The 12468-nt window shown below is 41.7% G+C and overlaps 3 protein-coding genes and 1 non-coding gene across 4 annotated transcripts; all 4 read left to right on the top strand.

Annotated features, from left to right (window-relative positions):
• The first annotated feature begins 1960 nt into the window (after window positions 1-1960).
• On the top strand, window positions 1961-2032 carry TRNAP-AGG (transfer RNA proline (anticodon AGG)). Its single transcript has one exon. It is a non-coding gene; the product is annotated as a tRNA-Pro (tRNA).
• Window positions 2033-4808: 2776 nt separating this feature from the next.
• LOC147942802 (uncharacterized) lies at window positions 4809-6182 on the top strand. Its single transcript, XM_087456188.1, has 3 exons — window positions 4809-5005; window positions 5095-5817; window positions 5930-6182. The coding sequence occupies exons 1-3, from the start codon at window positions 4809-4811 to the stop codon at window positions 6180-6182; spliced, it is 1173 nt and encodes a 390-aa protein (XP_087312314.1).
• Window positions 6183-8559: 2377 nt separating this feature from the next.
• On the top strand, window positions 8560-9019 carry LOC147942801 (putative F-box protein At3g52320). Its single transcript, XM_087456186.1, has 2 exons — window positions 8560-8738; window positions 8791-9019. Exons 1-2 carry the CDS (start codon window positions 8560-8562, stop codon window positions 9017-9019), a joined length of 408 nt encoding a protein of 135 aa, XP_087312312.1.
• Window positions 9020-9843: 824 nt separating this feature from the next.
• On the top strand, window positions 9844-12466 carry LOC104791480 (transcription factor GTE6). Its single transcript, XM_010517385.3, has 8 exons — window positions 9844-10210; window positions 10461-10649; window positions 10770-10847; window positions 11254-11478; window positions 11581-11679; window positions 11757-11815; window positions 11904-12054; window positions 12135-12466. Exons 1-8 carry the CDS (start codon window positions 10094-10096, stop codon window positions 12306-12308), a joined length of 1092 nt encoding a protein of 363 aa, XP_010515687.2. The 5' UTR covers window positions 9844-10093; the 3' UTR covers window positions 12309-12466.
• The last annotated feature ends 2 nt before the right edge of the window (window positions 12467-12468 follow it).

Here is a 12468-nt window from a genome sequence, read left to right as displayed (position 1 = left end):
GCTTAATAACTATTCCACTTGAAGCGATCTCACTCATGACGCGAGAAGAGGTGTTACTTAGGCTGGCACTCTTGTCGCCATAAGAGGAGTTTCTTATTCTTAGGCTGACACTGCAAATGGCAGTGATGGTAAGAGGATCAGAGTAGCCTAAATTCAGCAACATCTGATTTATACGCAGAGACACGAGAGAAGCATCATAACCATCAGGAACAGGACATCTGTCCATGTCCCACCACACCACCCCCTTGTTCGTCGGCTGGGAAGAATCAGCTACAGGAGGATTAATAACCACCACATCCTCCAACGTTTTCTACAGTGTGTTTTTGCATCAACCAGAGTCAGTCTGGTTAATCATTATTATAAACAAAACAAAAAAAAAAGAACTTGCACAATCGTTTCAGAGAGCAATCAAATTACTTGCCTTTAATTGTTTCCTCATCGTGATGGCAATATTTGACTCCAGATAGGGGGAATCAGGTCCAAGTAAAAATTCCTGGATACATACGGTCAAAATTAGATGATTTTTCTTTGAAAGGTCAAGAAGATAATCAAGAGACAAATGTCGTGTATACAAGAAGAAGATAGGAGGCAAAAGGATGCTTAATTTACTCCCAGTTCATGTTTTTCACCCTTAAGATGATTTGTGAAATCTTTACGGGTCTCGAAAGCCACATGGCATAGTGTGCAAGAGAAACTGGGAGATTCTAGAAGAAGCTGTCTTTTTCTTGTCAGCTGAAAATTATAAGTATTTGCCAGTAAGCTTTCCCAGAGCCACCATTGAAAAGAAGTGATCACTCCAGGCTGGGGTTTATGGGGATAAACAACAATGATGTTGTATCCTTCCTCTTGTAGTAAGTTAAGAAAGTAAGCCACCGTGTCCGGTTTAGCGGAATCCGATATGAGCATAAACGTAGGCGGAGGTGGATTACAAAGTTTCCAAGGAATCAGATGGGTGGCAACACATCTTAGATATTAAAACTATATAGTTTGGGACTCTCACTCACAGTGTAGAAAATTAAGAGACAAAGAAGAAGACTAACCGTTTGGGACGTTTCTAACTTCGATCCCAGAGGAAGACAGCGCTGTCAAGACGTGATCAGGGATGTATTTTAGGTTGCCAATGGCAGTGATGGAAAGAGGACCAGAGTAGCCTAAACTCTGCAACATCCGATCTATACACCGACCGACAAAGGAAGCATCATAACCATCGGGAAGCGGACACATGTCTATGTGCCACCACACCGTCGTTTTAGATTTCCTATACCTACGAGCCGCTAATTCAGTACTTTTATAGCCAGTTACATGGATGACTCCTTCATCCATGGAGTGAGAGAGCATGAAATCTTTCTCTGAGCTTATATTAAAGGAAATGAGAGGAAAATGCTTTCGAGAAAGAATTGCCAAAACGTATTTCTTGTTATCAACCTTGGCATACAAGTAAACCGGACCATTCTTGTTTACACCTTTACCGAAAAAGGCCTAGTAGATTACACAGAGACAACAAAATTTGAGTATGCTTGATTTCATGATCGGCAGGGAAAGTAAGAGAACCTAAGGAGTTTGGAAAATTACCTAAGAAAGGTGGATGGTCCCGTTGAATCCACGCTCCACTTTTAAAGACTCCCCTGCCTTCACTTTCACTTCTAATAATTAAATTAGAATATATTTATAGGAAATTAAACATAAGAATGACTTCAAAACCATACATAGCTAAGAATCGACAAGAAGAAAAGCTCTCACCCCAGAACTCCATTTGTGTTGGTACGTCGCAAGCTAGTTTGTCTCCAGGCAGAGAGACACCGACCTCGATCCGTCGCCGCCCTTTTATGCTCCAAGTTTGCATACATATAGGGGTTCGAAACGGGCCTAACTAAATGAGCTATAAATAATTTTACACGATGCCATCCAAGACAGGAAATAATTAGAGATAAATATTACAAAACGTAATTGTCTGACATCTGGGCGTTTGGTCTAGTGGTATGATTCTCGCTTAGGGTGCGAGAGGTCCCGAGTTCAATTCTCGGAACGCCCCGCTTTGGCTATTCTTTTTGACTTTTGATTATTGTTTCGTCGTTTTGCTGCTCCTGGTAGAATTTATTTACACAATTTTGTCAATATAACCATTAATAAAGTAACGCTTGGTACGACTTTTTTCTTTTTTTTTGGACGAATGACAAAAGTCAAACAGTTTATATAAGTTAATAAGAAAATAAGAGATTAGATTTTTTTTTTTTTTTTTTACAATCAATCTTTAGCTACAAGTACGACATTTTTTTGGGATCTTAGCTACAACAAGTACATCATAACATATCTAGTAGAGTTGGGGGTAGATCTGTCCCCAAAACAATGGGGTTGTCTTTTCGTTTAGTCGTCGTCGCCGTAAACGAGCTGAGTAAGATGAAGAAGAAGAAGACGAAGGTACAACTTGGAGGAGATAAAAGAATAAGAAGAAGAAGAGCCCTCTTGAAGCCCAATTGCGAAGCGTGCGGCTTTGAGAAGATCCCTAAGCATTTGTTGATGGATATCCTGGTAAGATTGTCGACGAAACATGTGTTGAGGTTAAAGTGCGTCTCAAAGATCTGGTCTTTCCTCATCTCCTCCCGATGTTTCACTTGCCTTTTCCTTAATAAGAAGACTCCGTCACCACCAGCACGACGTCTGTTTGTGTATATTGTGAACGAGGAGAAACAATCCGAGTTTCCGTTGCTCTCATCATTGCCGAATCCTGGCTCGAACGACATCTCTTTGCTTGACCAATATATTAAAATGCAGGGGATTGGAGGTTACATGGTGAACGCTCTTTGATGTTTGGTGTGGTTCAGAATCGGTACAAGGCTGCAAATTTGTAACCTCACAACCAAGAAGCACGTGGAGTTGTCCGTTATAACATCTAACATTATATTTCCCGAAGACAACGAAGCAAATCTGTGGTCCTATTTTGGGCACGACTCTGTTCACGATGAATACAAAGTGTGCTTACCACAGTTTGCGAGGTGAGCAAGGAAGATGGGATGCTGAGATCGGAACACCAGGTGTTGGTACTTAGTCCTGGAGCTTACTGGAGAAGCACTCAAAGCACCATCCCTCATTGTCCTTACACACAAGGTTTCTCCATCAAATGTTGAAAGAATTGACTGTCGAAAAACGCTCTCTGTCCCTTTTCCCGAGACAACCCGAGTTTTTTTCCTCCGCCTTGTTTCTCATCGTCGGTCGGTCCCTCGCCGACTTGGGGCTCCTGTTAATGGGTAAAAAGAAGAAACCGCGTCCCCTGGTCCCACCTCAGCCTCAGTTCCCTCGCCAATCTCTCAGTAAGTCATCCTTGAAAGCTGCTCTGACTGTTCTGTCCATCTCGTCGGCGACTTCTTCCGTCAAGGGATCCACCTCTGTCCAGGCGGGTTCTTCCCCTCAGGTTGTGTCTGCAGATCTCTCTCAACCCCAGGTTGCATCAACAGATCTCACTCGCCCTGTTCCAGATCTGGATCTGACCCGTACCCTATCTGCGAAAACTCCACATTCTCCAGCTTCGGCTCAGGTTCCTATTTCTCCTCCGGTGACTGCTAAGGCGCCGGTTCTAAATGCGGCGACTAAGGCCTCAACGGCTAAGGATCCGGTTTATGCCGTAGGCACCATCCCCTCTGCTCCGGCGGAGGAGGACTCCATCTCCTCCTTCTCTCCTCAAGAGTCCCTTCCTGTGGCTATTTCCACCAAATCAGATAAGGCGTTTGTTATTCTCCATTGTTCATACGCAAGTGTGGCCAAGCCAGGAACTGTTTTGGGGAAAGTTGGTTGCCCAACTAAGCATGTTTCTGGTGTCCCGTTCATTCTCATCCCAGATGAGAGTGTTGCGGCAGCCAAGGTGGAATTCAAGGACTATGTATACGCTCAGTTCCACGGCCCTCCTCTGGAGATGGGTCGAATTATAGGCGTTGTTAATGCTCTTTGGGCTCGCTCAGGCCCCAGAATCTTCGTCCATCATATTGGTCCTGGTACATTTCTTCTGCGTGTCACCAATACCAAAACTCGCTCGATCCTCTTGAGTCGGAATCTATGGAACATAGCCGGGCATCCCATGTTCGTCGCTCCTTGGTCTCCAGACTTTACTCCAGAGAAGCCCCCGCTAACTAAAGCCCAGGTCGTTGTGGAGTTTAGGGGCATCCCCTACTACTTGTTCACCGATGAGAGTCTAGCTAGAATTGCCTCAGGTGTGGGTGAGCCTGAATCTCTTCATCTGGAGACTGCGAGGAAGGGGACATTTGAGGTTGCTAAGGTTGTTGTTGAGGTTGATTTGCTCTCGGAGCTGCCTTCTAAGCTGGTCTGAGGTTTCAGCGTCGGGAGAGAGCTCCAGATTGATGTAGCATACCCGTGGCTTCCTACCAAGTGCACTTTGTGTGATGATTTTGGCCATTTTGTTTCTCGTTGTCCCAAGCTCCTACCAAGAGGGGATCAAAGCACACTCACTAGATCAAAGAGTAGAGAAGGACGTGGCGCCAGGAAAGGGCCTCATCAAGGTAGGCGTCCTGTAAGATCCAAGAGCCCTGGTAAAGAGGTTCTTCCTCCCAATGTTTCACGGGATCAGGCTCTTGATAACCAAGGAGATTCGCATGTTGAGGGGCAAGATCCACTGGAACAATCTAAGTCAGCTCACCCTTCCTCTTATGTGCCGGTTGGCGTAACAAAAGTAGAGGAGCCGTTCATTTTGGTTAGGCGTAAGCATAGCAGCCGTAAGGCTACGAGTAACTAATTATTAGCCGGTAAGTATGTTTTTTGGATGGAACATTAGAGGTTTAAATAGCCATAGAAGGCAAGTAATGACGAAGGAATGGATTAATTTCCATCGGCCTCTTTTTGGAGCTTTTTTGGAAACTAAGATACAACTAAATAATTCTCGGAGAGTTTTGAAAGCGGTTCCTCGTGCTTGGAAGTTTTGTGGGAATTTCGACTATCATAATACGGCGAGAATTGTGGTGGTGTGGGATCCTAGAGTTACAGTAGTGGTTTATCACAAGTCTGCTCAAGCTATCACCTGTGGCTTCTTTTTGCAGGTGGAGAACATAAACCTCACAGTCACGTTTGTTTATGCTTTTAATCTTACAGAGGAGAGGAATGCGCTATGGGAGGAGTTGATCCACCTTCATGCTTCTACCCTCTAGCGTCTAATCCATGGGCAATGATAGGAGACTTCAATCAGATCCTTCGTAGTGAGCATCACTCCGGTTTTCCAGATGAGCCTGTGGATATTATAGGAGTCAATGACTTTGAGTTAACCCTCCAGGGATCAAATCTCTTTGAGGCACCATCTAAAGGCCTACCTTTCACCTGGTGGAACAATAGAGATGAAGATCCAATCTCTAAACGCATAGATCATGCTCTGATTAATGAGCATTGGACTCAGAGCTTTCCTGATGCATTTTCGGAATTCTTGGAACCAGGTCAGTCTAACCATGCCCCCTGTTTGTTCTCGGTCCCAAGCCTTCACAGAGTGGTTAAAAGGCCTTTCAAGTTCTATAACCACATTGCGGAGCACCCGAAGTACTCTGATCTCATTGAGTATGAATGGTCAGCCACATCCATCATTGGTTCTGCCCAGTTTAAGTTGGTGCGTGCGCTAAAACTTCTCAAACCTAGTCTTCGTTTACTAAACAGGACGCATTTTAGTGGGATCTCCTTGAGGGTAAAAGAGAAAGCGGAGGAAGTTGCAGTAATCCAGAGTCAGTTGCTTATTGCACCATCGGTGGAGTTAGCAAGAGAGGAGAAGTTAGCTTCTGAGGAGAAGTTAGCTCCTTTCTGCAGAGGAGAAGTTTTATCTGCAAAAGTCTTGTATCCAGTGGTTGGCTTTAGGAGACAGGAATACCTCCTTCTTCCACAAGATGGTGATGCAGAGGAAATCCCAGAATCATATACATTTTCTTACGGATGGGAATGGAAGCAGAATCACATCTCCGGAGGAGCTCAACTATCTTGCTGTTGATTATTTCAAGTCCGTGTTTGGTTCTACTGACTTGCACGAGTTGCCTGCTACCATTGAGGATCTGCAAACCCTGATCCCATTTAGATGTTCGCAGTCTCAGATATTTGATTTGCTGCGGGAAGTGTCTGTAGAGGAGATTAGGGATGCACTCTTCGCCATGCCTGCAAACAAAAGTCCTGGACCGGATGGCTTCCCTATAGAGTTCTACAAATGAGCTTGGTCCACTGTTGGGGATGATCTAATAAATGCAGTGCAGGAATTTTTCCGTAATGGTCGTCTCCTCAAGGACATGAACACTACTGTAATCTCTTTTATACCAAAGTCTCCTCAAGCCTCTGCTCGTTCGGAGTTCCGGCCTATCAGCTGTTGTAATCTTGCGTACAAGATTATTTCTAAAATCTTGGCAACTCGACTCAAGCCCCTGTTTATGGAGTTTATATCCCCGAATCAAACAGCTTTTCTAAGTGGAAGGAGTTTGGGGGAGAACATATTGCTGGCCTCTGAGCTGATCCACAACTATGAGAAGGTGTCTTGCCCTAATAGTTCCCTCCTCAAAGTTGACATAAGGAAGGTGTTTGATTCAGTTTGTTGGGATTTTGTTCTTAAGATTCTGGAAACTCTCCAATTTCCACCGTTTTTCAGAACCTGGATCAAGGAATGTATCTCCACTCCAAGGTTTTCGATTTCCATCAACGGCGAGCTAACAAATTTCTTTGAAGGGAAGAAGGTTTTAAGACAGGGAGACTACATTTCTCCGTATTTGTTCATCATGGTCATGGAGGTGCTATCTAAAATGTTGGATCAGGGATTAGTAGATGGTGTGTTCTCTGCACATCTTTTGTGTCTCTCCCCTCAACTAACTCATCTGGCTTTTGTTGATGATCTTCTTGTCTTCTCTGATGGTGCGGAACACTCTCTGGTTGGAATCTCTGATATTTTACAAAAATTTCGACACCTTTCAGGTTTGGATATGAATCCAACAAAATCAGAGCTTTTCTTAAGAGGGTTTGAAGAAGCAGAAGCCGTTAGGCTTTCTTACCTTATTGGGGTCAGGCTTGGTCAGTTTCCAACTCGGTATTTGATTCTTCCTTTGAGCCCTACCAAGCTTACCATGGCTTCTCTTCAGCCTTTCATTCAGAAGATTACAAGCCATCTCCACTCTTGGACCGTGAAATATCTCTCTTATGCTGGAAAAATCCGGTTGATAGTCTTGGTCATTTATGGGAAGGTAAACTTCTGGAGTCAGGTGTTTGTCCTTCCAAAAGGGTTTTATAAGAAGGTTGATTCTTTATGCGCCGCTTTTCTTTGGAAGAATGCGACTGAGTCTGCTAGAGGAGCACGAGTTGCTTGGAAGGATGTTTGTAAAACGAAGCAAGAAGGTGGACTGGGTATTCGTTCTCTTGAGGAGTTTGCCACTGTGTTTAGGCTGAAGCAAGTCTGGTATCTATTCTCTAGAACGGGGTCTCTTTGGGTGCGGTGGTTAGATCACAACATCTTTGGGAGGAGGAATTATTGGCTTATGGATGTTTCTCCTCGGCTCTCTTGGAATGTGAGGAAGCTGATTGAGATCAAGCCCATCTTGAAAGAAATGCTTAGGTGTCAACTCAGGAACGGAGTGAATGCTATGTTCTGGTATGATCCTTGGACATCTCTAGGACCACTCATTGATCTCCTCGGTACAATGGGTCCTCATGAGCAGCGAATTCGTAGGGAAGCTTCAGTGTTCGAAGACACCCGAGACGGTCATTGGTGTTTTCCAAGTGCTAGAGGTCAGGATCGCTATCAATGGAGGCTGCCATCAGGTACGTTTTCGGAAAAATTCTCTACCAAGGGTACTTGGCAACCAATGCGGGAACAAGGCCCTTTTGTGCCTTGGTACAAAGGCGTATGGTTTAAGGAATCCGTTCCGAGATTCTCCTTCATTCATTGGCTAGCAGCTCAAGGTAGACTGACAACCAGAGACAGGCTTAAGACGTGGGGAATGAATGTCCCTTCTCTTTGCGTCCTCTGTGACTCGGGTCTGGACTCGCATACCCATTTGTTCTTCGAGTGCGACTACTCCAAGGCTATATGGGTTGCATTGGCAGGAAGAATCTCGCTGAACCCTCCGTCTACGCTTTCTGCGACATCAGGTTGGGTTCTCAATGTCCAGTCAACTCCACCTCACTATGCAAGCAAGATCCTTAAACTTCTCCTGCAAGTCTCAATCTATATGATCTGGCAAGAGCGGAACCACCGTATCTTCTCTGCATCACGGTCACCGGTCTCTGCTACTAGGATTCTTGTTGATCGCACCATGCGCAAACGACTCATTTACTTCTCGCCGGAGGATCCCTCTATTGACCCTCTACTTGGGTTTTATTTTGGTTGTGTCTCTCGCCAGGATTTAAACATGGTTTAAGCTCAATACTTTTTCATAACTTGTTCCATGGTTCTCTCTATTTAGAGCTTGGTATGTTTTTGGGTTTCCATTGTACAATGTAGACCTTTTTTATTGGTATAAATTTTAACATTTACCCAAAAAAAATGGTTTCTCCATCAACGGTGTCTTGTATTATGGCGCTCGGGTTAGTAATAATAGCTATGTGGTGATGAGTTTTGACTTGTATTCTGAGGAGTTCACTGTCATCAAATTACCCGTGGATGAAGCGAACCCAGGTCTCATGAACTACGGAGGGAAGCTAGCTGTTTTTGAATATTCCACCAAATCTCTTGCCTCTGATGGTAATATAGACCTATGGATTATGGAGGATGCCGACAAAAGTTTATGGTCCAGCAAGAAGTCTTTTTTTTTTGCATGTTTCTCAAATGAATTTTGTCAGTTACTATCACATGGTGATGCAAGGCACGAGCCGCAGGAGTGAGGTTAGGTTGGCATGTGCAAATATAGGGCTTGCTCAACCAGTCCATTATGTCACTTATGATTTGGAGAGGAGTAAGATAACAAGAAGGGTTGAAATAAGCCCATTACGTGACAGGTTTGGAGTAAGAAAGGGCTTGCAGTCGGATTTTTGGGAGGATATCGAGACCGTAATGTATTTGGAAACTTAAAAATGACTATGTCTCTCGTCTTCTAACATGCGTCCATCCAAATGTGTTTTGTGGATAGCTTCTTTCTTTTGTTTGTCTTCCGTTTACGCAAGTTAGCTTTGATAGCTTTGCCCATATTCAGCTTTATTAGTATAAAACATGGATTGACTTCAAAGTTCAAACTTAGCATGGGAAAATTCGAATTATATCCTCATGAATTAGAGAGGTCTGGTGTCCAAAGAACATAATCAATGCAGCAAATGGTACTCAAAAAGCTGTACATGTGTTTCCCTCTTAACAACTCATGTAGTATTGAAAAAATCATACATGTCATCAAAAATCATTAAGTGAATAAGTGAAAGATAATTAAAGATTGCTAGAGAGTTTTGTTGATTAGTTTTCTAAAATCTTGTAAAATCCTCCAAACAATCCATGTATTTTTATGATACTTTCCATGACTTTATTTTGTAAAAAAAGTGTCTAAAATCATGAACCAATAACAGAATAATTGAACTCATTAACAATCCTAGATTCTTTTGTTTTAATTGAATAACACAAAACTTTTAATGACTTTATAAAAGTCTGAATCCAATAACCCAAATTTGTAAAGATTTTAAATGATTTTTTATAAATCACAATCTAATTAACACTAAACTTGACTTTTTACAAATCACAATCTAATAAGATTAAACTTTAACGGAGTATAATAAAATTTTGATCTAATAACACCAGATTCTACGTAACATTTAAAATCTTTAAAACTCTATTCAAATCTTAAACCAATAATCCCTCATAAATATTTACCAAATTTGAACCCAAGCCCAAACAATAAAATTGGGACTTTTATATTATTTTCTCTTAAACTCAGCGTTTGGAAAGATATATGTCGTTTTCCATCCCAAAAAACGACAGGTAGTCCACCAGCCTCCCTAGACCGCCACACGGCTCTTTCCTTTTGTACAGATACACAGTATCCACAACCATCGTCGTCATCATCATAATTCTCATAACTCCATAGCCATCGTTCTTTGTTTCAATTTGTTCTTTTTTTTTTCCGGGGATTTAATTTTTGTTTGTTGGTCGAAAAACCTGTAAATGGCTGACTCAGAGGCAGAGTTAGGTCATGCCGCCGGCGAAAATTCACAAGGTTTCACTGTTGACAACGAGTGCATCAGCAAGCGCGTCGACGAGGTTAAAAATTGGGTTGATTCGGTAATATAAACTCTTCTCCTTTTAATAAGAGTTTTGATTCAATAATATATTTCTTTGTCTTTAGGGTTTTTCCGATCCTGATTGTATTGTCTTTCTTGATTCTGAATTTGGGTATTTTTTTTTCGTGTTAGTTACGATTGCTTCTTATAAAAATCCTATTAATTTGGTATGGAGATTTTGATTTTTGGATGTGGCGGCATAGGTATATAATGTTAGATTCAATGGATGGTTAATTTGGTTGTGTTTGCAGCTTGCGGATAAACTGAAAGAGGTAGAGGAGTTTTACTCAAGCATTGGTGTCTCTATCGGGAAAGATTCAGAAAAAGGGAGACATGTTGTTGGGATTAGGAAGCTTCAACAAGAGGCTGCACGTAGAGATGCTGTTGCTGCTAAAAGAATGCAGGACCTCATGCGTCAATTTGGATCTATCTTCCGTCAGGTTTATATATATAAAAAAAAAAATATCATCTTTTTTCACCTTGTGTGCTTCTTCAGCAAGGGTTTTAAATTCATTGGTTTGATTGTGTTGTGTTTTTTTTTTTTTTTTTTTGGATTTCAGATAACTCAGCATAAGTGTGCATGGCCATTTATGCAGCCTGTCAATGTTGAAGGTCTTGGTTTGCATGACTACTTTGAGGTCAGCTTTCTGATTTTCTTGTTGATTTCTTCTTTTGGTATTATAACGTATAACTTTAAATGCCTTGTTAGAGCCTACCAAAATTTCACCTTTTGATTCTTATTTTGGTAGAAGATATAATTCGACTTTACAGTTGAGTAAACGAACCTCGGAGCTACCAGAATTTCATCTTTCTTTATTGTGATATTCTTAGGGTATAATAGCAATGTACATCTGACTAGATAGCTAGTGATCAATGCAGGTGTAACTTGCTAAAACGTCTTATCAAAAGTACACTACTATGTTTTGCTCTGTAAATATGTTTGAGGTTTTGTGTGTGTTTTTTCCTCGGTCTTACATTCTAAGTTATGAGATTATCTTTTTTCTGAAGTGGATCTCCTTATAACATGTTATTGTCTGATTGTAGATAATCGACAAGCCCATGGACTTCGGCACGATAAAGAATCAAATGGAGGCTAAGGATGGTAACGGGTACAAACATGTTATGCAAGTATATGCTGATATGCTGTTAGTGTTTGAGAATGCAATGAATTATAATGAAGAATCAAGTGATGTTTACAATATGGCGAAAAAGTTACTGGAAAAGTTTGAGGAGAAATGGGCACAGTTTCTTCCAAAAGTTCAAGAAGAGGTAATAGTGTTTATATTATCTTTCACTCTATATTCTCTTCATGAAGCTTAGCACCAAGGCTTGTTTTTAAGTTAGACAAGTTCTTAACATAATTGATTACAGGAGAAAATACGGGAGGAAGAAGCGAAGCAAGCAGCAGCGGAGGCGCTGCTAGTAAAAGAAGCATCTCATATCAAAACAACTAGAGACTTGTGCAATGAGGTTATTATTTTCAGATATTAGTGACCCTTTTGTATTTTTAACCTTCTTAACTAATAAACCGATATATTTCTGTCCAGATTTGCCATGCTGATGACGAGCTGGAGAAGCTAATGCGTAAAGTTGTGGAAAGATGCAGGTAGGCCTAGTCACTCTTAAATTTTAACTTTTGTGTCCTCTGGTCAATGTGTCATTTTTACTCATACCCCGGTGAACGATTTTGACAGGAAAATCACAACCGAGGAGAAGCGTAGTATTGGGTTAGCATTGTTAAAACTGTCTCCGGAAGATCTACAGAAAGTGTTGGCTATAGTTGCTCAAGCTGACCCGAGCTTCCAATCTAGAGCAGAAGAAGTGAATATTGAGATGGACGTACTGGTAAAAGTCTCTTACTGAAAAGCTACCGTCATTAGTGTTTTCTGGTTCTTTTTTCTTAGCTAGTTTTCTTTGTATGGCAGGACGAACCAACACTATGGAAGCTAAAGTTCTTTGTGAAGGTTGCGTTGGAGAATACAATAAAGAAGAAGAAAGAGGAAGAGACAAAGAATTTGATACAGAAGAAAGAGGCTACAAACAAACGAAATGCGACTAACAAGTTAGCTGAGAGGAAAACAAAGCGGCCACGCCAATGAATCCACAATTTCTCATGAGACCTCCTGAACTGGAAAATCTTCAATGAGATGAATCTCATTTGTATATACGTTTTTGTAGTAGTCTTTCTAAGTTCCTGGGTTCTACTAAGTACTAACATTTGACGAATGCAAATTATAAATAATGCTTTTGCCCTCTATT

Source organism: Camelina sativa, chromosome 6 (assembly GCF_030686135.1).
Source record: "Camelina sativa cultivar CO46 ecotype springtype chromosome 6, ASM3068613v1".
NCBI classification, from domain to species: Eukaryota; Viridiplantae; Streptophyta; class Magnoliopsida; order Brassicales; family Brassicaceae; genus Camelina; species Camelina sativa.
This window is presented reverse-complemented; position numbering and strand designations above follow the sequence as displayed.